At 37.6% G+C, this 25,386-nt stretch overlaps 1 protein-coding gene across 1 annotated transcript in view; it reads right to left on the bottom strand.

Annotated features, from left to right (window-relative positions):
- Positions 1–366: 366 nt before the first annotated feature.
- The window catches only part of FRMPD4 (FERM and PDZ domain containing 4), a 293,937-nt gene continuing 268,917 nt past the window's right edge, over positions 367–25,386 (bottom strand). The window contains 12 exon segments of the mRNA XM_058825363.1: positions 367–2,537; positions 3,669–4,940; positions 5,265–6,326; positions 6,924–7,062; positions 10,317–10,499; positions 11,090–11,179; positions 13,509–13,635; positions 14,860–14,996; positions 15,769–15,888; positions 17,939–18,070; positions 21,017–21,124; positions 22,322–22,426. Coding sequence (XP_058681346.1) covers positions 1,186–2,537; positions 3,669–4,940; positions 5,265–6,326; positions 6,924–7,062; positions 10,317–10,499; positions 11,090–11,179; positions 13,509–13,635; positions 14,860–14,996; positions 15,769–15,888; positions 17,939–18,070; positions 21,017–21,124; positions 22,322–22,426 — 4,827 coding nt within the window. The 3' untranslated portion in view covers positions 367–1,185.

Here is a 25,386-nt window from a genome sequence, read left to right as displayed (position 1 = left end):
CCAGATGCTCTTGTGAAAGTCTATTTGCCAGCCAGAACTGAGAGCTGCTGCTTTGGCTGCCTCTCAAACACAGGGCTACAAAATGCTTTCCAGAAAGGTTCAGATGGAAGAGATTACTCACAAATTGCCTTTGTCATCACTCAAGAGAAGAACTGTATCTAGCTGGAAATATTTCAGAGATATTTATTGTATTCTGAAAATTTCATTTTATTTCTAACTTATTTACAGTTAAACATTCAGAATCATAAAATATGAAGTATAAAATATTTAACAAAATAGATGCAGTCCATGTTGTTCAGGTGCACCATAAATATATGATGAAACAGTAAACAGCATAGGAATTTTCTGATGGTCCTCTCTGTCATTGACCAGGAAAAAGGGTATGTAGACCTGCCTCATACATTCTGGTCTGACCATTATGGCATCAATCTCTCATTTCAGAGAGAACAACACCACCACTCTGGTTTCTGTGTCCTCAGTCCTCCACAGTTACCTTCACTGTCTAAAAGGCCAACACTATAAGTTCAATACATCAGATCCCCTCTGAAGTTGGTATAGTCATATATTCAATACATTTTTTTTAATACAGAATTTCCTAGAAAAGAAGAATCAGGTAATTCAGTCCATATGAACAAAAGAGTAATTTATTATATATATATTCTCTAGTAAGTTATAATAGTCTCTTGGATTTTAAATGTCTTTTTGCTATTTTCAATGCTTAAAAATTATAATTTTAAAACATTAAATATTGTGTTATATACATTATGATTTAATTAATCATTCTAAACACGGAGCCTTCTCCAAGTGAAAACTTGGATGAAACAGAAAACAATTTCATTACATAACAGGCTTTAGAAGTTCACTTCATACAACCATAAATTTGACTATATGAAAAATAGCCAAACATCAATTTGCTCCTATATGGGACTTTTTTCTGTTTGTTTTTCTGATCTTGGGGAAAGGGGGTTTTGGCTGTTGTTTTTGTATAAACTGAAGGACAGACCTAGTCATTACTTTTGTCAATGTTCAGTATTTTAACTTTTTTTAATCTCCTACCTATTTTATATAAAATAACAAAATATACAGAGAAAGCTGAGTTTGTTACATTAGTTCATACACATACAGTAAATAAAATTTTTTAATGTATGGCTTTGCAAAGGTAGATTATGAAGTGACTTTTGTATTTTATTTGTTTAAAAGCATTTTAAGAGAACGTGTTAGTGTGCTTACAATAGCGGCCATGGTATTCGGATGTCGAGCCAAGAGTTTAATGCTAGGATCACCAGAGGTCTTGCCTGACACTGCTTCTGCAGCCCTCAGAAGACAAATGTAGTTTATAACAACCTCATCTATCTTAGCTATAATTTCCTGCTGCTGTGTTTCAGAGTTCATGACTTTAACTAAACGCATGCAGGCTTCTGTTAAGCAACAGAGTACTTGAAAGCTGGAAGTCATAGCTAAAAGCATTTCCTCAGGGCTTTTATCAGCCATGGCCATTTTCCTGCAGGCACTTCCCAACTGTCTCGATTCCAAAGATAACAGTTGTTTGTACTTAGAAAGTTTAAGGTCATATGTTTCTGGATGTAAATCTTCTCTCTTGCCCATACTTGCTCGGACCAGTGAGAGTAGCTCATTGGCATCCTTTTGTGCTGCAATAAATCCATCAGGCATTGCATATGTCTTCTCTTTCATCACGTTTATTCGTGTGATTCGTGCATCGAAGGCTACATCGTTGAGATTCACATCAATTTGGCCACCTTGGGTGTCAGCACTGCTCTTCTCATGCTCATTGACTGCATCACGTGGGGGCTCAGCAGCTTTTGGGGACTCAAAGACTTTCTGCTCATTGTCTCCAGATGACTGAGCAACTGGTTCTGTGAGCTCACACGGGGTCTGTGGTTCGAAGAGATGTGAGAGCTGATGGCTGTCTCGGTCATCTTCCTCCTCATTGTCATCATTTCCTCTGCTGAGGAAGCAATAGCTAAAGGGGCCCCGACACCTCCAGGCGCTGCTGGTCAGCTTTCGCAAGGGCAGTGTTCGACACTGCTTGGAGTCCTTCTGACTGGTGCCAGTGCCTGAACACTTCTTACTGTCCTTCTTATCAGTGCTGACGTACACACAACTCTGAGAGTAACTTTTGGACAGCTTTTTGCCCAGGGAAAATTCCACCCTTCTCTCCGATTTGGAGTCATCCTTTTGGGTGGTGTCCAGGCATTTCAAGCTGGCCGTGGCTGCCTTCTTCTCAAGCAGCATCTCAGTGCCTGCAGATCTTCCAATGCTGCTGCTGCTGCTGCTGCGTCTCAGCATTTTCTTGTTCTGCGGCATCCTGAGGCTTCCTCCTATCATGTCATATGGCCATAAACTAACTGTTGCCCCACAAGCCTGATTTACTTTGGGAATGTCACAAGAGTCTTCATTTTGACTTGGCACCTTTGATTCTGATAGCATGGATGATAGCATGATGGAGTCAGCTAGAGGCTGTCTAGGAAAAGCTGTAGGCATGCCTCCTTGTCTTCCCTTTTCAGGCTCTGTGAAAGCTACACTAGGGGTAGTAGAAGAGCAGACAGAATAATTAAGCATCACCCTGATAATATTCATAGGCTGAACTTTTAAATATCTTTTAACAGTCAGTACAAATGGTTTCCTGGTACTTCCCAATGGTCCCCATTCCTCAAAATATTCCATTAAAAGTTCATTACAAGTCTTTTGTATTTCACTAAAATGCATTTTACAACCGGTCAACAAATTGTAATTTATGAATAAGTAATTGTTCATTTCACTACATCAGACTTACTCAAGAAAAGGAACAGCAAATTGTGTACAAAACATCCTCAATCTCCCCTAATACATGGATTGCATGTTTTCTATTAACTAATTAGATGAATAATTTCAGATTAAAATATCTTCTTTAACTACACCTGAAAGAGCATGGAAAGATGTGCTCATAGTACTTTTGGTTTGGTTTTGTAGCAGTTTTTGGAAGAGAAAGATTATTTCTCATTTTAAATCTTAGTCTGTTCCACTTTTGGATTTTCATGCATTCACACACTAGTGCTACATGTGGGTTGCAATCCAAGAAGAGGGAAACATTTAAAATTCAGCTGAAAGAATTTCAATGCTGTCTCTGAAAACTGCATTTTTTATAACTTTAAAGAAACACCTACTGTCAGATTGTGAAGTAAATTCATGCTTAATAAGGTAGCGACATTTTCTTATTCTTAACATCTAGAGCTTTTTATTCATATTGGCATGTTTTTGACAACCTGCTAAAATAGCATATAAGACACCTAAGAAATGAATCAAAGGTTTTGCTCCCCTATATTAATAAAACTTCTGAAGTAATTTTACAATCTAACAAGCATCTGGGACTCAACTGACTGTGGATTTTGGAGAGGCTTCCAAAGAGTGGAAGAGAGGCATCTCCATTAGTGTCCCTCCAAATATTATAACTGCAATGAGAGGTTTTTTAAAAAGTTGATCTTTGTATGCAGATCATCAGAATATCTCAACAAATAAAATGAACGGGTAAACTGAAAGTCTAATCTCACTTTCTGTTACAGCGTGATGATGTAGTTCCAGATAAAGATAATAGAAATGTCTTATTTAGACCTCAACATGAACTTGTAACTTTAAGAATAAACAGAAGAAACACTCTATTACTGCTGTACCTGTAGTTTCTTTTATCTTGGGGATCCGATGACATCCTTCCCTCAAAGTGCCGAAAAGTGGTTCAGCATTGATTGCTGAATGCACAACAGGCACCGTCATTCTGTGACACACTGCTTCAGGCTGCTGGTGCAGGTCCTTGTACGTCGTTCCGTGGTTTGGAAGAATGGCAGCTCTTTCATCTGCTGGAACATAGGCAATGCCCTTCATTGATGGATCAGAGATGATGTGTTTACCATCAGAGGTACAAAGAGGGGATTCAACGGGGGTAGCACACGTGCTACTGCCTGTGCTGCATCCTGCATCCACTGAAGAGCACTGAGAGCTCTGCAGCGAGAAATGGCCTTCACTTTGCAGAGAGGACATGCGCTTAGCCAAGTGATACTCACAAAGTCTAGCCACACCCTGCTCGGCTTCTGGAAGCTTTGAAGGATGGTCATCTGCAGATAGATCAGTATCTTCTGCATCATTTAGGTCTTTGGCTGAAGACACGGGTGTCATATCTGACAGGAAGTTTTCACCTTGGCTAAGCCCTGGGGTGTCATCCTGATCCACCTCAGGATCCACTTCATCCTTACAGTCAGTTTCTGTTTTACCAAGGACAGGAACTCTTGGAAAAGTCTTCCCATTAACTGTTTCTGGGCTTGGCTTATCTGCTGCCCCATCATCGGCAGCGTACCATCTTTGGCGAAAGGCAGTTCTCTCCACATTGAAAGTGCTTAAGCGCTGGCTGTCTCTTGCTGAAAGAGTTCCAAATTTAGCTTTTAGATCTTCATCAGACTCTGCTTTTTTATTTCCCTGTTGCTTTTTCACAGTAGCATTGCCATCAGAGGATGCTTTTACCTCGCTGTCTGTCATCTTATTTTTCCTTTTACTAGTGCAAGAATATACCAAGGATCCCATGTGCAATTTGCTAAAATAATCAGTCACAGATTTTGTTTCCATGGTCTCTGGCTCCATTTCCATGTTATCGGAATGAAGAATCTGCTTTGAAGGCACAACTTTTGACTGTAGCTCTGCAGCCTGACCACCAGCCAAAGGCTGTGAGGGCTTCATACCTGGCCCTCCAGCCTGATTCTTAGCAATGGGAAATTCAGTCTGCTCTTCCACAAGCGGTTGGTAGCCTTCACTTGTGGTCAAAAACATACGTGCAGTGTTTTCCGACTGTTTCTGTGCTGCGGCTAGTTCAGAGCTTTCAGTCATTTCAGAGGAATTTGTTTCATTGCCAGAATCTGAAGATGACTCAGGGCTATATGCTCGCAGGATAGCTACACCTGCAAGCCACAAAAAATAAGAGTCAATTAAATGACAGTAGCTGAGGCACCTGGATAAGTGACAAGCAAAAGGGGGTGTATTAGAGACAAAAATATTCTTTGTAAGAATACTCTGACTTTATTGCACAGTTCCCGAGACAGGTAGTTTAATAACAATGGTGGCTCCATTAAACATGAAATACGATGTATGAAAAATGATGGCAAAAAAAAAGAAGGAAAACTAAAAAAGAAACAAACCAACCCTCATGAAATGGAGTACTTCCAAAGCTAAATGGATGAGATGGAATGATTCTCAATGAATAAATGTAACTATGGTGAAAGAACCTGAATTGTCATTCGTCTGCTGTTCCTCTGAAGCAGCCAAAGCTTCTAGTGCTTGAAGAGTAGAGACTACAGCATCATCTAGCCCCTTCTCACACTTCCCCTCTGTATTAGTAGGGACAGCATCGATAAGCGACACTGGAATGTCATCATTGCCTAGATTACTGTCTTGCTCCTTGTTGTCTCTAGGCTGTGTCGCTTGATTCTGAGAGTCTTCCTCATCAGAACTGTCCCTGAAACCAGGTGGAGGAGCAGCAATGGCCATGTTTAAGGTATGCAAAAGGAAATCATCTTCATTGTCATCACCTTCCGGAGGTGGAAGTGAAGTCAAATCAATAATGTCATCACTAGAACCAGAAAGGCTGAGAAGAGCAGGCCTATTGATTTCTCCTACCATAATATCTTCTTCACAGCTTACTTCATCTTCATCTTCAGCATCATCTGTGTTTTCTGCATAACAGATATCATGCAGCAAAGGCTCTTCTATCCCTTCTGCAGCTCCAAATATTTTACCATCGCTTATAGTTGCGTAAACAGAGTTTGTAGCAAACTGAATGCTTTCAGCATCTGGTGACAACTCCAGGCCTTTAATATCATTGGCATTACTAAGATAAATGGCTCTTTGTTTTTCTAATACTTCTGGACTTTCATCCAAAAGCCTTTCATAGCCAAGAGTCTGGGGACTGAGACCATCCAAATTGGGATCTCCAAATATAAAGGAAACTTTTGCTCCCCTGGGAGAATCCTGTGCTTTCTTGCTAGGTTCCAAACCTGAGAGGGACAGCAGTGAAGGCTGGTTAAAATTTCTGGTTTCTTCGGTTTCAGCAGGGTCACTTTGCTTGGCCAGATGCTGATCAAATCCACCTGAATTATAAGTATTTTCTATGTACAGATGTCTGTGCTCTTTTGGACATAACAGACTTTCAGAAACATCTATAGTCTTCTGCTTTGGATCAGCAAAGGACATTTGCGCCTCCTGATCTCCTTCGGCCAGGAAAGTGGTAGATTTTGGTATACAATTCCACTCAGAAGCAAGGATATTATGCTTCCCTCTATTTTCAGGTCCTATAGCATGGTGAAATAAAATCAACATTGTGAAATCAAAGAACAAAGTCAAATAATTTGTAAACAATAATTTGTTGATGCTAAGTATTAAACACTCTGAATAGGATAGCTGAGCCATCAAATACTTCAAAAAAGTGTTTTCAAATTCATCTCTGTTCTAAATTAAATACCTGTTGACTTAATCACCTAAAGTTTAACTGGTACTTCTGTGCTCTAAAACAAATCTAAACCTCAGCTAGGTATAAATGCTGTTCCAGGCATAGTAACACAAAAGCATCTGGTTTCTACAAAACCATATGTATTCTGACAAAAGATATATGCATATAAAATAATAGCACTCACAGGAAGAGTGCATCTGTCTACTAGAGTATGAAGGAAATTCAACACATCGTTTATTTTACCATGGAAATGCTATCATAAACTGGGTAGTAGTGTTCCTAGAACACTACTAAGCTGAATTGAACACTGTGGTGCTAGGTCTGAGCCAGCAATCAAATGTCATTTGACACAGCTTTCTATTTATCTGGAGGTGCTCTGGCTTAAGTTGACTTCTGCTTTATACACTGGACCATGGGTAACACAGTGTGAGATAAATACCTGTTTCTCGGTCCCCTGCATTTTTCTTGTTGGCCATGTTAAATATTGAACGCCTTGAGTCAACCAGCAGTCTGTAGTATCCAGCTGTTAGGCAAGCAAGATTCATTGCATCTGATGACTCCATCAGAAGAGTAATAGGCTAAGAAGAATAAAATCAAGTTAAGGCTGTTCCTCCTCAGTTTGTTTGCCTGTTGACAATACTATTACATCGGAGCAAAAGTAATTACATCACAAACACCACAATGAAAAATACACGTGAGAATTTGTTCTCCTCACTACCAATATCAAACAGTGTAAAATGTTCAGTCAAGATTGGAGCTGTAGTAAGGTAGAAGTCCAACTAGACATGTTAACAACTTATTACTCTCTTTCTGAATGAAGTTAACTATTTTAAGACTCTTGCTCCATCTTTTTCTTGCATAGATATCTTACTCTGGTAAAAGCATTATCTAACATTACTCTGAATATGCCAGAGGTGGAGAACCTGGTACAGCAGGTGCTGGAGTCTTGCAGTTGGATGGGAATCTGCTGCTTCCCTGAAAATGTGGTGCACTAAGTATATGCAAAGAAGCATGACAGGGGAAGCAAACAGTCAGGGAAAGCTGAGGTTCATGAAATACAGCAGTCAGGTTAAAGCTATCATTACACTGCAAGACAGGGCCAGGTTAAAAGATTTCAGTGTTTGTGGCCTGGTGTTACTGAAAAGAAAAGTGGTGAAAAAATAAGCAGATAAGCAGAGACAAAGAGATTGGAGAAGGATCACCAGAAGTGTGACCAGCAAAGAAAACGAACACAAAACACTAAAAAAAAGACAGTCCTAACAAAAAGTGAGACCTCAGAGCTTTGAAAAATTGTGGCTGCCAGGTTAGCAAGCACTGAACCCAAGACATCTATGTGAAACATACTTTAATTAATTTTTCTTTAATTAATTTTCTTTTAATTCAATTTTCATTTTCTTTCACTTTTCTTTATGTATACATTTTCTTGCCTAAAAAATTTGTTCAAGTCTCTATAGCTTTTAATACCAAAAGCTGATCTCCTCAAATATAATTTAATAAGGTGGCTAGCCTCTACAACTCCTAGACAGGAAATAAAAATGAAGCCCTCACCAAGATGCATAGATAAAAATTAGGCCACAGACAACCCATGTTATCACTCACAGTTTGTAGTGACTCATAAAATGTGGACATTTGTGACAATTTATCATAATTTAGCATGCAGAGCCCACTGTCACAAGACAGATGCAAGGACCTATATCATTCATTCCAGGAGGAATATCACATGTAGGCTCTCCAACCTACTCAACCCCTTACTAGTAAAAAGACAACTGATTCTGATGGAAGCTGTGGCCAAAACATAACTGATCACAGCTTACTACCCAACCCACAATAGGTCTGATGAGTTTTTAAAAGCCTTTGCTACAGCACCTTAGGCCACAGTGTTCCAAGTGCCCTGAATGTTGTATAAATTTTTTTCACCAACTTGGAAAAATATATTAAGGTTGTTTTTCTTTAACCTATTTTTGCTACAGCTTGAGCTTCTATTCAGTACATGCTTCTTTTAAGGTATTCAAATATAGCTATTATAGTTACTATAAATTATTAAACCTACATTGGATTAATTAATCTCTTTTTTTGAGCAACTACTAAAAATGGACATTTGAAATGCTACAATAATCTCAAATTTTCTGCAGTGATTGGCAGAAATTGATGAACTCTGTAAAAATCTCAGATTGCTGAAAACAATTCTGTGAAGTACTGCTAATCTGCTGAAAAGTCCTGTGACAGCTAAACTTTTATTGCCAGCTTCTGCCAAGTGAAATGTTCTTGAGAACATATTTAAAGAAACAAAAATAAAATAAAAATCTGAACTGTCTGTTCATTAAGAAAATAATATCATATATAACATATACTGGTACATTCAGAAGCCTGATATATGAACCTGCTACTTGAGGGTAAATGAAAGGATGAAAACACCATTGAGAATACCTACCAGTGTGTGCATGGATCTCCTTTACAGGACATGGTCACAACCCCTACTTGTGTCCCACAGAGAGGCAAGTTTTTGTCAAACTCCACCCAGAGCCTCCCAGATTTTTACTTTTTAGTCAGTCTCTCTGGGTTTAAGATCACATGTGTAAGTGCAAGGAGATGAGGATATGCAAAATTAGCAATAAGACATTAACTGTATTTTAAAATATAACAAGATAATACCATGGTAATACATAATACTATGGCATACTGTGCTGCATATTACCTATGGGCAGATGGGAAGGATTTAATTTCTATATTACTTTCCCCATCTGTAAAAAGGTGATAATAGCTTTCTTACAAGAGGGCTATGAGTTTAGCACAGTAATGCAAGCAAAGCAGCCTGAGATCCTCAGGTGTTACCATTGCTAAGTAAGTAAGGTGAAAGAGATGCTGTGTTCGCCAACCTGTAAATTTCTCTTAAATTGTAGTCAAAGAGCCTTTAAAGATTACTTTACAACAATGTTTTTTTCATTACCTTAAATACAGAGAAACTGTTCCAGGTCAATACACCTAAAGCATTCAAAGCAAAAGCCTAGTAAAATATTCCTCATGTGTGCTTTTTGTGTATAGTTGGGTAAGCAAAAAGAAGTGTTAGGTTCTATTTATTTTAATCAAATATATAAGTTTCAAATACAATGAGAACTCCACCTTCAATCTCTGGTTTTTCAGATTAATGCCCTAGAAAGTCTATGAAACCTTTTACTTCAAAGCCAAATGGAAACTACAGTGAAAACAACCAGGACAGCATAACATAGAAAACTCCACTGAGTTTGCCATTAGATGCCACACAGATGCAGAGTGTTAAGTGATATTTAAAAGAAATTAAATGACTATAGGTAGATGATGAGCATCTGTGAATACTGAACTGGAATTATAAAGGTAAAGAAAAAAAACCCATTAACTCTTACAGTTTTTTTAATTGTCAGTTGTTATGTGGTTACTTGCAGTAAACTTTTTGGATATAACACTGGATTACAGGGGACACTGGTCGAATGCAGCTGGCAATTCTTTACTGGTAACAATACTGTATATTACACTAGAAGGAGCTTCAAAAGAAGGTCAGTTTCATCATCACATCTTCTTACCATGGAAATACATGAACAAAATAACAAAGCAAGTTGTTGGGGGTCAGCTGAGAGAAAAATCAAAGTAGAATTCAGGTGCTGGAAAACACCAGCCTAGTACACTGTAGGCCCAACCTGTAGTATAAATGTAGTGTGATCAAAAAATAGAGCTGAAAATGTACTCACAGAGTACTACTGCCATGAAAACGTTTAGAACAGCATAGCTTAATCTAAAACTCAATGAGAAAAGCATTATTAAAAGATGCTATATCAACACAAATCAATAACAAACTTACTTTTACATCTAAGACATGCAGCTCAACTCTAACACTGCTTTCATCTTCTGTAAACATCTCAATTCTGTTCACATGGCTGAAGTCTGCCAGGAGAGCCACAAGATTTGTTTTGGTGTTTATCACATGGCTGATTCCATACCGTGGCCCTACTAACAGAGTCACTTCTGAACGCTTTTCTCCCTGCTTTAGCAGAAAAAGAAAGAAAACACAAGTAAAAAACATGATAGGTACTGTATAGTGACAGAAATCACCACTCCCTTCTTTCAGTTACACAGAGTTACATTTGCATGGCATTTCTGCATTAAAGATTACTATGTTTTTACTAGATAGATATGATACACAAGAGCATACTTGATTCATAATTTTTAAAAAAGCAAAGAAATTTCTTGCTGTATGTTGATTGCACTCTAGATTTTAGGTGGATAGTTAGATGGACAGACGATGGATGGACTCTGCTTCTGTTAAAAGAAAAATTTGGTCATTAAGATTTTTCCAGACTAACAATTTTAGCATTCAATAGATAATTGGATGGTGATATTTGCTAAGAAAGTGCTATCTATCTCCAAATTACCAATATAATTTTTATTATGACAAATACATTATTTTCAAGATTAAAAGAAGCAAAAAGTGATTTGGATAAACTAAAAATTATTTTTAAGCACATGAATAGAACCTAAACTTCTAAAGAAAATTATATGATCCAGCTTTTGAAAAAAAAGGCATTAGATAAAAAAAAAAATCAAGAGAAGAGACTATTTTAAGAGAAATGTTACCACTAGAGTTGCCTTGAAGACTCGCCCTCCATATAATCGTAGATCACTGAGGAACTTTAGATAATGCACCTTGGCTTGCAGAGCAGAGAGCTGAGAAAGGAGAAACAGGGGTAAGAGGTAGTTGTGGAAATCATCACATTATAAAATTCTGAAAGAAAATGTATTTGTGGAATATAAAAAGAATGGTCTGTAATAACAGTTCTTTGGAGCCTGAAACTAAATCTTGAGATGCTTGAGCTTCAGATGAGGTGAAACAGTTTCATTCTTAAAATTAATATCTTGCTTGTTTATTTAAAATGCACTGAGGACTCGGGAATGGGCAGATCAGAGCACTTCAAGAACATCCTAACTGCTTTAATGAAGGGACAATGTTAAAGTACTCAGATTAAACATCTGTTCACTGAGGGATTTCAAGGCTATGACAGCAGCTTTCCATTCATAAACTCCATCAGTTCTTAAACGTTTATGTACCTATACAGAGAAAGAGAACAGAGAATTTGCATTTGTCAGCTACATATTTTACATTTTGCTAGGTACTTGTGGTGTTGGGCATATTATTCCACCTTGTTACTGCATTTCCTACTTTCTAAAATAACACTCTCACTATATTTAGTAGGTAATAAATCAGAAAGCTAAATACAGCACATGAATACATATGATCATGTTATATAATAGATGTCAGAATTTGTCTCCTCTTTTTTTCCTCTGAGCTTAAACTGCCTACTTAAAAAAGAAAACTTGGAAATATTTTATGAGACAGAAGGGAAACAAGCAACAGTTCATTTCAGCAGTCTGAATCCAAACCTTACACTTCCCTCATGTAAATCCTTGCATCTGGATGTTTAGAAGATAATATAAAACAGTCTCAAATCAGTTTCTAGTTTCATTCCAGTCACTGGATTTCTAATTCAAAATCTTATTTAATCTTGAACAGCATTTTAAGGGCCCCTATCCTAAATTCTTCCTAGACAACAAGGAGGAAATGGATCCAAAGCAGAGCAACTCCTGGTAATGCTTTGCCCTTTGCTGTACCAGGTGTTCACCTGGTGCAGAAACACACTAGGGTTGTAAAAAAACAGGAGAACCCTGAGAATGACGAGCTTCCCTTCATGTGAAGGAGGAGAAGACTCCCAGAAAGAAATCAGTTCCTGTGGTGGTACCTACAAGTAAGACAGGAGGTGATCAACAGCTTGGACACTTTCTTTCTCAGACCTACCTGCTAAGAAAGCAGGTGGGTGAATATGCATTTCCAAAGCTCAAATCAAAAAGAATGAAGCAAACCCAGCAAAGTCTGCTTGCTGCAGGAAGGGACTGTTGCAATACCTCTCCTAACCAAGAACTGATACCGGTATGCCACTGTAAGGCATATCTCACAGTATGGCCTGCAGCAGTGAGGGCTTCCAAAATAGATCCAAATTTATACTACCAAGATAAATAATAAGCAATTGGCATAATTTAGCTTTTGTTTCAGAAGTATAGCAGACATGCACTGCTTCAGCCTTTCTTTCTGAGGTCAGACACATAGAGCTATGTTCACACTCACAATGTGTTCTGAGACCTCCAAGCAGCATTTCTGCTGATGACAATGAGCCTTAGTTCAGGCACCAGCTGTTTTGAGGTTTTTTAGTTCATAAACAAAGTGTCATGAAGCAGGATTCAGCTCATTTTATGTCTCAACTAGTCACTCTCAGGTTCTTTTTATAGTCCATGAAGAGACATAAGCATTTCTAGGGCACAAGCAAGCTGACCTATTTCTGTCCCAAATGTGGGATGGGATGAATCGCTCCCTGGAAGTGCCAATTCCTCTCCGTTGACTACACATGAGAAGATGACCTGCTCTAGGAAACCACATTATGGTGTCTAAAAGCAGTCTCAGCTGCATGCATGTAACAAAGGCATTTCTCAGAGACATTGTCTTATCCCTTTTTTTTCCCAGCTGAAGTTAAAGCTTAGTGCTAAGAAAAGTATTTTACAACAGCAAGGAGGGTCATTTACTGCAAGGACCATCATCTATCCAGTTAGATCTTGGCCAGCGAAAAGTCTTTCTCTACAGTGTAACAGAAAACAATCTGAAAAACAGCATTTATGTCAGATGAGAGCATCAGAGAGAGAACAAAAACTTTCCTAACAAATCTGCCATTCATAGAAAGTGCTAAGTTAATGAAAAAAAATATATATGGTTATCATACAAGAGGTATTAATAACCAGTCCTCTGTCATTCTCAAGATAAGAAGATAATTTATCTGGGACATAATTAATTATTTTAATAATTTTTGGCTATGTTGCACCAGCACCCAAAGTTAAATCTGAAAATAAAGTGGCTAGGTGTTTCTCCAAAAGATTAGCTTTAAAGGTGTCCCATGCATGCCATACTTTTGTTCTTTAAAACATATTTTCCATTATGATGCAAATGTAATACCTTTTTGCCTGGAGGAACTAGGTTTTGATTTGCTTTGACAAGGTGGGAAAGTGCTTTCTTTATGTTCTTTTCTTTCATGCTTTGCAGCACAGCAGATGGAAGAAAAGTCTCTAATCCCCATTCTTTTCTGCAATAAAAGGCATATATTTAATTTCACATTCCTGTGATGATTATTTATCTAAAGACTGGTGACTACGATGCCAAGTGAATGATTACCTGAAAACAGAAGGAGAGTTGATCAAGTCCAGAGTTTTGCAATAACATGTTATTTCTTAAATTTAAACATTTTATTTTTAATGAGAAAGGTATTTTAAAATGATAAATAATTTCTCTTCTACCCCTTCCATCTCTTCATCCATGCCATTCAGAAAAGAATATTTAAGTTTGATATCTAAAGTCTATGTTAGACACTACTTAATTACATTAAAAAGTATGATTAAAGAATTAAAATAGCAGATAATTTAACAAATTTAATTTTATTTCATTGGTTTCTTTTAGAACATGGAAACAGAGCCTTTTTTTTGTCACCCTTATGTTTGGGGGTCAGGCGGGGGAGGTCTGGTTCCTCCTCAAATGCAACCAGTTTGCCTCCATTTACCAAATTATTTTTCTGCTTGAAGCACCCCTTTTGACAGAAGACTGACTCTTCACTTATCACTATTTTTGCAGTTTCATTAATACGATAGAATATAACATTGCCTTCAATATGATGGATAAACTCTTCAAGACTGAGTGTGTAACAGTTATTATTTCCATTCTGCAAGCAAACTAAGCAACAGCAACAAAAGTTTTAGTGCTTAGTTTTTATTTTGTTGTGTTTTTTTTTTTTCAATCTATACTGATATACACACATTTGCACTTTCCAATGTTTATTTTTCATTTTAGTTGTATACATGTATGTATGTATGTATATGTAGTTTTAAATATATATAGAGTCTAACATAGGACAGGTGCCTACTGGAGTACATCTGCATTTAAGAAATATTACAAACCCCAGTCTATGACCTACTGTCCTCTGAACCAACCAATAATCTGAATTTTACCATATTAATCTTTACTAAAACCATAGGATTCAGACCACATAAACTTAGATCTTAAATCACTGAAAGCAAATGAACTAATCATATTTACATTTATAGTTTATTTCACATGCCCAAACAGATGATCAAAAGGTAAAGCAGACCCAAAGGACAAAATGTACCACTCTTAACACACCTGAATTAATTTCAGGGACAAAGATTAAATCTAAACTGGCACATGCATACAGACATACTAAAGAAACAACCTTAAATAATCTACAAGTTACTCCTAACATTTCACTCTTAAAGAACACACAGCATTCTCAACTTACTCTATGTACTTGAGGGAGATTTTCTGAGTTTGCTTGGTGGTCACAGTTGCAATATACATTTGTAATGCAGCCAGCCGCAGGGCAATGTCATATTTCAGTTCTGGTCCAAATCTTTCCTGGACCACATCATTACAGCTCTGTCAAAGAACCAGTAGAGGGAGCATCATGTTAAAAAATTTTGCACTAAAAATAAATTACTGCTCTTTTCTTTTATTTTACCCCCCCCCCCATTTTTTGTTGGTTTTTTGGGGTTTTTTGTTTTTTTTTTTTTTTAATTAACACTTCATGAAAAGTAACCCCTAACTCAGAAGCAGGACTCTGTTTTTGCTTTCAGAGGTGTCAGATATTTATGATATGGGCACTAATGAAAAATGCCAGTACTTCTGCCAAAGAGCAAAAGGCATGATTTTTTTCACCTAAGCTCTCTTCAGCCTTCCTGGAGAGAAGACTAATCCATCCTCCATCCCAAAGAGTGCTTGGAGGGTATCAGTATACTTGGATTCAGGATAGCAGGATTCCACCTGGTGAGATACTCAGGAGAACCACCCTGCTTGTACATCAGTCCTCCCATCCCCTTTACTGGAAGTGCCTTTTCAGACATCATTTCTGTCTGATATTACAGTACCATAAATATTAACAATTAATTCAGCTTCACTCTTCTCTAAAGCCAAATATATTTTGGAAAGATATCAAAGCATACTACTTGGAGAGACTTATGAAGAAAGAGGACTTTGCAGATGATAGAGATTTGCGAATTCCCCAAGTGCATTCACTGGCTTTATGCAGCAGTAATAAAAGCCAGAATTCACTGCAACCACGCTTTTCTATGTGAAGATGTAAATTTATATATATAGAGTAAGTGTATTTTTTATTCTCCTTTACACCAGCAATGGCTGTGCTTTCACTTACCTGTACATAGAGATATTCAAAAGCAACTGGATCTCTTCTTAAAAGATCAATGGGATCCTTTGGAACAAAGCTAATCCTGAAAAGACATCTCATCTTATGCGAGCTTGGCCTTTGGGTCACCTAGGACAGCGCAATAATAATATTAGAGCTTGGCAACCCTGGTAGAGCAACTGGGTCCATAGCCTTGGGCAATGTTACCCTGTTCCAGAGCCCTGTGGTAGCAGGAAAAATAATTCTGCCAAAAAAAAAAAAGATCTTTGCCATGGGCAACTTATTAAGTTCTTTACCTAAGAACATCGTATATATAATCTTGTGGAAGGACTTTTAGACTCATACAGGCATGACGGCCTGATAAAACTTATCCTCAAAGCAACAGAATTCACTCAAAACCAGGGTGAAACAGATTAAACAGACCTTAACAAAAACCATCCCAGTGAAATCCAAACTGAATTGAGCTTCAGCTGGACTAATACACATAAAAGAGAAGAGTTAGGAGTTTGGGGAGAGGTCACATTTTATTTCTTAGGCTGTCTGAGAACACAAGTGAGGCCCAACTTGGCAGCCATTAGTCTCACCTTCTCTTGCTTGTTTTAATCCATGAGGCAAATTGAGAGAAATTAGGTCTTTTTCCTGGATTGTTCTGGATTAAGAGATCTACTCCATAACTTCTGACTAAGATTCAATACGTTAAAAAATTAAAAAGTCTGCTTTATGTGTTGGTCAGCAAAACTTTTTTAAGCATCTAACTCGGTAATCTGGGTATATTCACAGGAGACCACTGCCTAGCAAACAATAATTGGATAATAATCCAAACCCACCATTATAAGTCATGGTCAGCAGCAACATTATAATGACAAATTAAAGTATTGCTGATTTTACAGGAACTTCAAAGAAGACATCCTCAGAATTAATGTAGTTTATGTAATTTATTCATTAGGCTAATGCAGTTAGAGAGTTAGGGTACTTTAAAATCAACATATTTTCTTGACAAAACTGTACTTTTAAAAATCTCCAATAGAAATCTCTGCCTTGCTCAAACAATTTTCAGAAGTTCTATTTATTGCACATTGTCTCACCTCTTTCCTAAGTATATAGACATACTCTGCACATATTAATAAAAGCTCCAGATAGGATTTTTGAAAGCTCACTAACTGGGTTTATTCTGATCTTTCTGATTTCGGTGAGAATTTTACCAATAACTTCAAGGAGATGGCTGGGCTAGGAGGACAAGTACTGAGTATTTCTGGATATTGTTCAATCACTGGGTAGCTTATACTCCCAAGAAAAGAATGTTAACATGGCAAAAGCAAGTGCTTAAAGGTTAGAAAATGCTACAAAGACTGTTATCTGGTAAACTAAGCTCCTTCACACCATTACACAGACTAATTATAATTACAGGAATTCTGTCATTTAAATTAAGTATCTACATCTAACAATCCATTTTTCCTTTTTCCTTCTTTTTCCAATTTAACTGAAATTAAAAAATATACTAATGTTCTCCTGAAACACAGAAATATAATAGAAAATTTCAGGCTAAACAATTTGGCAAAATGATAAGCAGATAAAATCAGGGTACTCTGCTGATAACTGTGAAGAAAGTTTAACTTTAGTCACACTTCCCCGATCTAAGGAAGAAAGTCACACCAACATTTTCTGTGTCACATTTCATCATCAATGAAGTGACACAATGTACCTCTGTGTAAACAAGCCAAACTTGACTTCATCAGAAAGAGACTATTCCCTGTCACACAGATACAGATCTGTATAATCAAATTGGAACGAAATATCAAAATAAGGCTTTTAAATAAATTTGGACAGACTGTGCTTCTCAGAATTGTTACCATGGATTTTCCAGCTGTTGAGTATGTTCACTAGCTGGACCTCATGTGATAGGAAAAGGTTAGGTAAGTATTTCTCAGATTTCAGTCTGATTTTTCAAATTCTTTATATTTTTGAAAGGCCCAATAAAGCAATGAAATATAATGTTTTTATATCAGAAAATTCCTGTGAGAACCTTATTCTTTCAATCACTTCTAAATATCCTAGCTATTTGATAGACTATATCAAACTAAAAAGCTTGCAGCTAATTCATCTGAGTAATGAAAAAGATGGAAAATTTACTGATTAAGCCATCTCATTAATATCTGTTTTCATAGACCATTACACAAACCTGAGTTAGAGTCTCTTGTTCATGTAGCAAAAGGAGCTTCGTTCCAGATCCTTCCACTCTCTGCTCCAGCATTAGGGAGAAGTGTTCAATACACTTGATGGAAAGCTTTTCTTGGAGTGTTAAGATGACATCCTAATTAACAAAGGATTTATAAAAAGTGCTTAAATTAATTAAATGCTTGGGATCCGGTTCTTCACTGCCGCACACCCTGAATGTACCCAGCAGAGGGCAGAAGCCCAGGCTTTGTGCCTGTTTTGCACAAGTTTCCAGGACATCACAACAATTCTTCAAATATCCCCAAGATGGTAACAGATATGAACGTGAGAAATACATAAATGGGATTGCCAGGAATGGACAACATTCTGTTGAGATTTAACATGGAAATTATATTGGCATGGCCCTTAAATCATATCTGTCTCCCTGGAAATAAAACCCATCAGCAAAGAAGAGATGGTCTTATCACTATTCTCTTCCCTTTATCAGGGCCACGCCATCAAGTAGACAAATTAAATTTATAAGTTCAACAAAAAAATTTAGATGAATGGCCTTTATTTGTTCTTATGGCAAAGGGGTTTTTAAATTTCACTTCTTGAGCTTTAAATGCTGACAGAAAAGTCAATGATGATGACTGTGCAGAACAATAGCTCTAAACTGATGGACCATATAAATTTTTAGAGACTCCTGATTAGCTTTTTTCACACTGAATTATGACTAAGGAGAGTTAATTTGGGAACAACTGTATCTAAAATAGCAGCTAAACAAACCTCTTCACAAAACTATTCAACTAATCCCTACCTTACTTTCATATAATGCTTTGTAAATGTATGCAGATTTATTAATATCATTTGTCAAGGTATCTTTTACTTTAGTGAATACTGTAGGAAAAAGAAATACATAATAACCCATCATTTAGAAACACTTTCACAGTATGTTGGTGACAAGATTAAAACATTTCCTTCCATCTGAAAGATTTTCAGATATACGTAAGTATCCAGATGGATAGGATTTAGTAAGGAGATCATGACAAATTGTAATCCAAGTGTTTTAACATAATTTAGGAAGATTAATTGATCAATTACAGAGTGTTTAAGGAAAATCAAGATGAAACTGGTGGAAGGATGAAAAAATGTAAGTGGGAAGATGGGGACTGCTCTCTACAATGTAGAGAATATAAGATAGCATCAAAGAATTGCTAGCTATCACTCTAAATAATAAAGGCTAATATTATACTATTCTGACCAATGGGGAATTTATTACTTTCACATTAAATCTACTTTTATTTATACATCTAAACTATCCTAAAAGACTGTGGATGTAACAGTAACATGAAGCAGCATAATACTAAATATACCCTCCCTTTTAAGAGAGGGTAATGGCACTGCTTTCCATCACTAGCTCTTCTGGGCCTTTTAAAATATGAGGCTAAGGCACACAGTCTCTGAATTACTGCACCAAAGTTTTTGCTTTTCCTCCCATCTGATAATTTCAGAGTCAGCCCAGGTGCCATGACCCAACAATATGGAAAGTGAGGGCTGCAGCTTAGGTGCTGCTTGCACCCTCCTTTTTAAGTGGTGAACTACTGGACTGCTAGAGGTGGAAAAATCTGCATTTACCTTCACTCACCTGGGTGATGTCACCCCAGTTAAGCAAAGAAGCAACAATCCACACCCACCCACCCACACTGAGGAATACACAGACACATGCAAGAATATGTAATTTATAGCTGTGAAGGCCTCAGAATATATAATTGCCTGAATTAGATGCAAAAGAAATTATTCCTACCAATAGTCAAAATGACTAAGTTCAAAGCAGGCTTACAACATCAATACAGCTAGGTAGGTAACTGAGTCCCCATGGGTATCTGTGCCAATGACTTCAGATTTGACATTTGGTCTGACAGTACATGACACATCCACGACAGAACTACTGAAAACTAATGTAATGTGATGGCCAAAGACTGGTCTTCAGGGGAAAAACATCTTGGAATAGGTTGGTTGTTTATATGCTCATAACAGAAAATACTAGAAAGTAGTCTTGTGCTCCTTAGAAGGGTATGGAGAACTCACTAGCTACATGAGTAATGTCTCCTATTTCTTCACCAGCCAAATTTTCAAATTAACTCAAGGAATTCAATATCCCATAGTTGTATCCCATGGATGGAATGCTTGCATCTACACCTGCATTCAACTTATGCCTAAGGCATATATGCTACATTTATTAACAAATGTTGCATGCCATTTTCAAGTGTGACTCTAGCATGTTTTGCCATCAGACTGGAGGATATTTCTTGTCTGTCTTAGTAACTAACTCTCTTTGCTGCTCTAACTGATTGAGCATGCTGCTGAGCACAAAGGCAGCCTTTCTTTAAATATTCCTGGTTTTACAATCCCTTAAAACTAGCTAAAGCTGGCATCTCCAGCCTTCATCAATCATCCCACCCATGCCCCTCTCATGTCTCGGTGTAGATTTGGTAACCAAACTCTAGATCTGGTAACCAATCTGTGTTGAAACTAGCTTCCCCAAACAGTAATGCTTACCACACTGCTCCAAGGCTCTCACAGACACTGATGATGCCTCTGATTTAGGAACCCACATGGAACAGTGTCACACACGTTCCCTGGCAGACTCTGTTGTGTGCCAGGGCTTTACCTTTTTATTTCTGCACGTGAAATGTGTTATGGAAAGTGTAGAGGGCACTGCACTGAGGCAAGTAATTTATCACCAACATAATCCTACAATATTCCATCTTAAATTCACTGAATGATAAGCTGGATGATATTCAATCAGTAACCAACATCTTAATCTTCTTAGCTTCTGACTTTTGCTGACAAATCATGCTAGTGTTTGGCAGCATATCAAAACGATACAAGCACACAATTTTGATTGTGCTCCAAGCACATTAAAGTCATCACTTCTTCTTCACTGTACACAATACATTTTTAGGAGCAGAAAGATGGACCAAATCCTCATTATTTGTGAACTAAGAGTCCAGCTCAAACTGAACACACCAGTAATTTTAAAGCATTCCAAGTAAATGATAATTACTGAAGGTCTCATACCAAGGAATAGCTAGCTTACCTTTATTGAAGTGCTGCAGTCAAAACGGAAAGATTTGGTTTGTCCATTTTCAAGATACACCTTTAGAACATTTGGCATGAAAAGAAGTGAGTTGTCCTTAACTGTTTCCTGTCAAGCAAATTAGTGAATCAGGTTACAACATGCAACAAGAGAAATATAAACATTGTTCTATCAAGAAGTACATAATTCTGACAGAAAAGCAAAAACTGAGAAGGAAGGTGCTGGCCCAAACTGAAAGTAGAAATATCCATGCCCTGCAAGGGTCTGGCCAGGCTCATTACTGCTGCCCTCTATAGGTTTCTGCCCTGGAAAAATATAACTGTTCATATACATTTTATGTCTGGCTTGGGGTACTCTGTTTCCCTAAATACTATCTGTCTGACAATAAATATTGCCTCTGAAGTTGAAACATTTTCACTGAAATAGAAAAATGGTTTACTGTTTCCCTGAATATAGTGATCTATTTAGTGTTTTCAATCTAAAAAATTGAAACTACAGTTTGTTAGTAAGGATTACAATCAAGGTAATTAACATGTTCTTTATAGAGGGATATTAAATACTGCTCTTTCTTTCATCATTTAAGAAGAACAGCATATAACATTGCTACTGAATTTGATGATTCATAACCAGTATAGCAAAATAAATAGGGAGAAGGAAGGGAAACAAATCTTTGGAGATACTGTTTGCTTCTTTTTATTTTAAAAAGCAGAAATTGCTTTAGAAAAAATGCAGTATCAATTTAGGTTTGGAAGAGAGTTGGCTAAAGACATGAGAGTGGAATGATGCTCTGGCAAATTATGAAAATGAGCTGGGAGTTCATGTCTGAGGAGGAGTTCAGTGCCTCTCAAAGGGAGGCTGACGTTGCCTGAGGTCTGGAAACAATAAGTTCAAGGAGATAAAACAAATTTTAAAGTGGTCTGTGAGGTTAATTGGTTTTTAAATTAAAATCTTAATCAGTTTTTCTGACATGGTACCTCTCTTGAGCTTATGGGCCTCACGAAAACATAGTTGATCTGAAGAAACCAATAGACAAACACTATCAAAAGTATAAAGACAAATGTGTTATCACCACAAAATTCATTCACTAGCATCTTAATTTTACTTTAAGGGACAAATTTTTCATAAAGTTATGGGCCTAGTGCACTTGAAAAAAGGTGTTTGGAAAACTTCAGAAACAGAAAAACCCTTCTCTTTCAAGCCTGTCACTGCTTTTCTTGCCGTCTAATTACCTCCCTTTCCAGGCTTGAGCTGTGCCTTTGGATGAAATGCACAATCCTTTCTGAGGTTAAATAGCTGCATACTCACCGACACCTGCCCATTGATAATTACTTCCTCAGAGAAGCGCACTTTGACAGGATTGGACTTCAATCTTGCCTTTTTTGCAGCACTAATAAAAGCTGATTTAGGAGACTGGAAGAAAAGATGATGACAAGATATATCACATAACTTAAAATTAAAACCTTTCTTTTCTTTTTTCAGTTATTTCCCCTATTATATGCTGGAAACTCCATGCATACAGCAACATTTTGCATACAGAAGAATGGAAATACAGTCAAACCATTATGCATCTTAAGGTAATCCCTATGTACATACACATAAGGAAACACCAGTACATACTGAAAATACTGGAAATTATCCTACTGTTAGACTGGAGCAATGAGAAGGGTTCTCAGTGCACACAGAAATTCCTGTAGTGTTCCCACAATGACTGTAGTCACCCAATCTGGTCTGCATGAAGGGACACTGACCAGAGACCTACCAGCAGCCCTTTCTTTACAGACTGAATGGAAAATCTTTGCCTAATCTGTGATCTACTGGACATACACACAAATTTTGCAAGAAAAGTGTCAGTGAGGTCTCCAAATGCAGTGGCATCTCACTGTATTTGTGCACTTCAGAGCACAGGTGAAAACCACCAAGAGGCACCTGCAGGCCATCAGGCTTCCCCTGAAGGCATCCCCTAAACACACCCTGTGCCATCAACATTGACATGTTGTAGGGCTTCATGGATTAGAAATGTAGAAGCATTCCGAATTTTCTTCTGAGACCTATTTGACTTTTACCTACTACATTATGCAATGGGTTCACCCGTTTTCATCCCCGGGGGAAAAAACTCACTGGAGAAATTTGGCTAACAGCTACTTTTTAGTAACAAAATAAATATTCACAGTCAATGGGATTTCCATTTTCAGCAGCAGAAGTGAGGTTGGTATATTCTCAGGTAAGTTGCAAACACAGTGCTTCTTGGCATTGCCTCCTTCATGACGGTGATAATCGGCAAAAGGAAAGGGGAGGCACAAGTGGTGATGATGCAACGTGGCATGAGAGCTGTCCTTGCAAACATGGGAAGTCTCATTTCTATCACTCAAATTCTGACTCAACTAACAATCTGCAGGAGCAATGGAGTAGTCCAAGTTGGAAACAACGTGCTCCTCTGTTTCTGATCTCTGCTGAAACTGCTTAAAAATTTATTTTCTTGTGATGCAGAAGCCTTGATTCTTAACCAGCTAGTTAGTTGTTTCTAGTAACTAGCAGGAACAAGTCTAGTTCATTTCTGCATGCCTCAAATCTATCATCACATTGAAAACATGGTAACTATTACCACAGGTTCAGTATCAACCAGTGAACAAGGAATGAACACTGCCACATTCTCCCAGGAAATATCAGAGACATCCAGTAATCCCTGAGGCACAAAATAGAATCAAGAAATAAAAATAAGTGCTTCTTTGCTTTCACAGTTCATACTTTCTTACCTCTCTAGCATATATGACCACACAATAATCAATAACTGTAAATAACAGAAAATTCAACCCCATGAACAAACCAAGACCAGCTTCCATAGTCACTGCTGAAAAAAGTGGAACGTCCCCAGAAGTTTTGAAACAACCACAAAAAAAAAAAAAAAAAAAAGAATAGTGCACAAAAAAAAAAAAGGCATCTCAAGGTGGGGGACCTTGCTGACTTCTTTAGCAAGAGGGGACAATATGGAAATGCTGAAGCAGTTTAAATACTGTCCTCTGGAGATTAATTCCTAGGAAGATACATTATAAAACAGTACCATGATTAATAAAACAACCCTAGAGATGCCTTCTCTAATTTCCTTCCTCTCCATGTAGTCCCCCTTGGCAATGTGTTAGGGGGATAGTCTATTTGGCACCCAAGTAATAGACGGCAAACTGTTGATTCCACTGCCACAGGGCAACACAGCAGCAGGAATAGGCCACTGGCTTTCCCTTGCAAGAACATGGGAAAAACAGTGGCTTTCTCTTACTATTCTTGCTGAAAAAATCTCTGTGCTGTTGCTTGCTTTTATTACAGATGAGTCACCAGTCTGGCCTCTCTTGACAGGCAGACTGCCAAATTTTTTCTGGATTCTGGCAAGGTTATTCCCATACAGCAATTCTGGAAAACCACTACGTGTCCCTATTGCTCTCTACAACCTCTTTCTTTTTCTCTGTACAGCCTCAAAAGTCTCTTGCAGGAGGCATAAACACTTAAATTATGTTATTACAAAAATGCAATCAATAACTAAAGGTTTGAACATATGTGGGCTTCCAAGAACCCCTCTGGGATGTGGGGTTTAATGTACCCATTGTACAGCCATGAGAGCACACCATGGTCTGCCATAAGACATGGCACTTCCTTTCATTTCCACTTATGCTGTGGATACATGGGAAGGACTCTGGCCCTTTGCCAGGCACTCCAGGTGAGCCTGGAGCAGACTGTTTTCCAAAAAGCTCCAAACTATAAACTAGGGGTGTAAGAAAACGAAACAGCTGTGCCAGGTATTTGGGAGAACATTCTCTGCTGGTTAAAGGTTTGAGTAATAGCCCAGCATTTGTGTTTAATTGCGCAATGTCATTCTTTCTACCTCTGCATCAACTTGATACTTGACATTTTCTCCTTGGGAATAGAAGTGTTTCTAAAGGATGTGCAAATACCTGGGAAAACAGTTAGGTTTGATTGTTGGAATTTGCCTGTCTAACAAAGCCTCAGCAAGATGATGTGCAGCTCTATTGTATTTTAATGTCTTTAGGTTTGTAAAGAATGCTATCACGTAATGATTCTCACAGTGCCAGAAAATAATTCATTTATTTCTGAGGCTCTGTGTTTTAGCCAAATGGATACCATTATTCTCAGTTAATGACCTTAAGCAGGAAGTGTTTACACTAATGCAGGACATCTATCACTGCAAGTAAAGTATTTGCATTGTCACAGATAAAAACAGCTTAATTAGAGTGACTTTTGCAAAATGAGGGCACACATTTTAACAAGGAGTCAAAATAACTCAAAACCCTCCAAACTTTATTCTGTGTGACCTAAGCCCTGTTTCCCATTAAAAGCTCAAATTTATTAGGATTTTAAATAAT

Source organism: Ammospiza caudacuta, chromosome 2 (genome assembly GCF_027887145.1).
Source record: "Ammospiza caudacuta isolate bAmmCau1 chromosome 2, bAmmCau1.pri, whole genome shotgun sequence".
NCBI classification, from domain to species: domain Eukaryota; kingdom Metazoa; phylum Chordata; class Aves; order Passeriformes; family Passerellidae; genus Ammospiza; species Ammospiza caudacuta.
The sequence above is the reverse complement of the archived record's forward strand: the minus strand, read 5'-3'. Positions and strand labels throughout refer to the sequence as shown.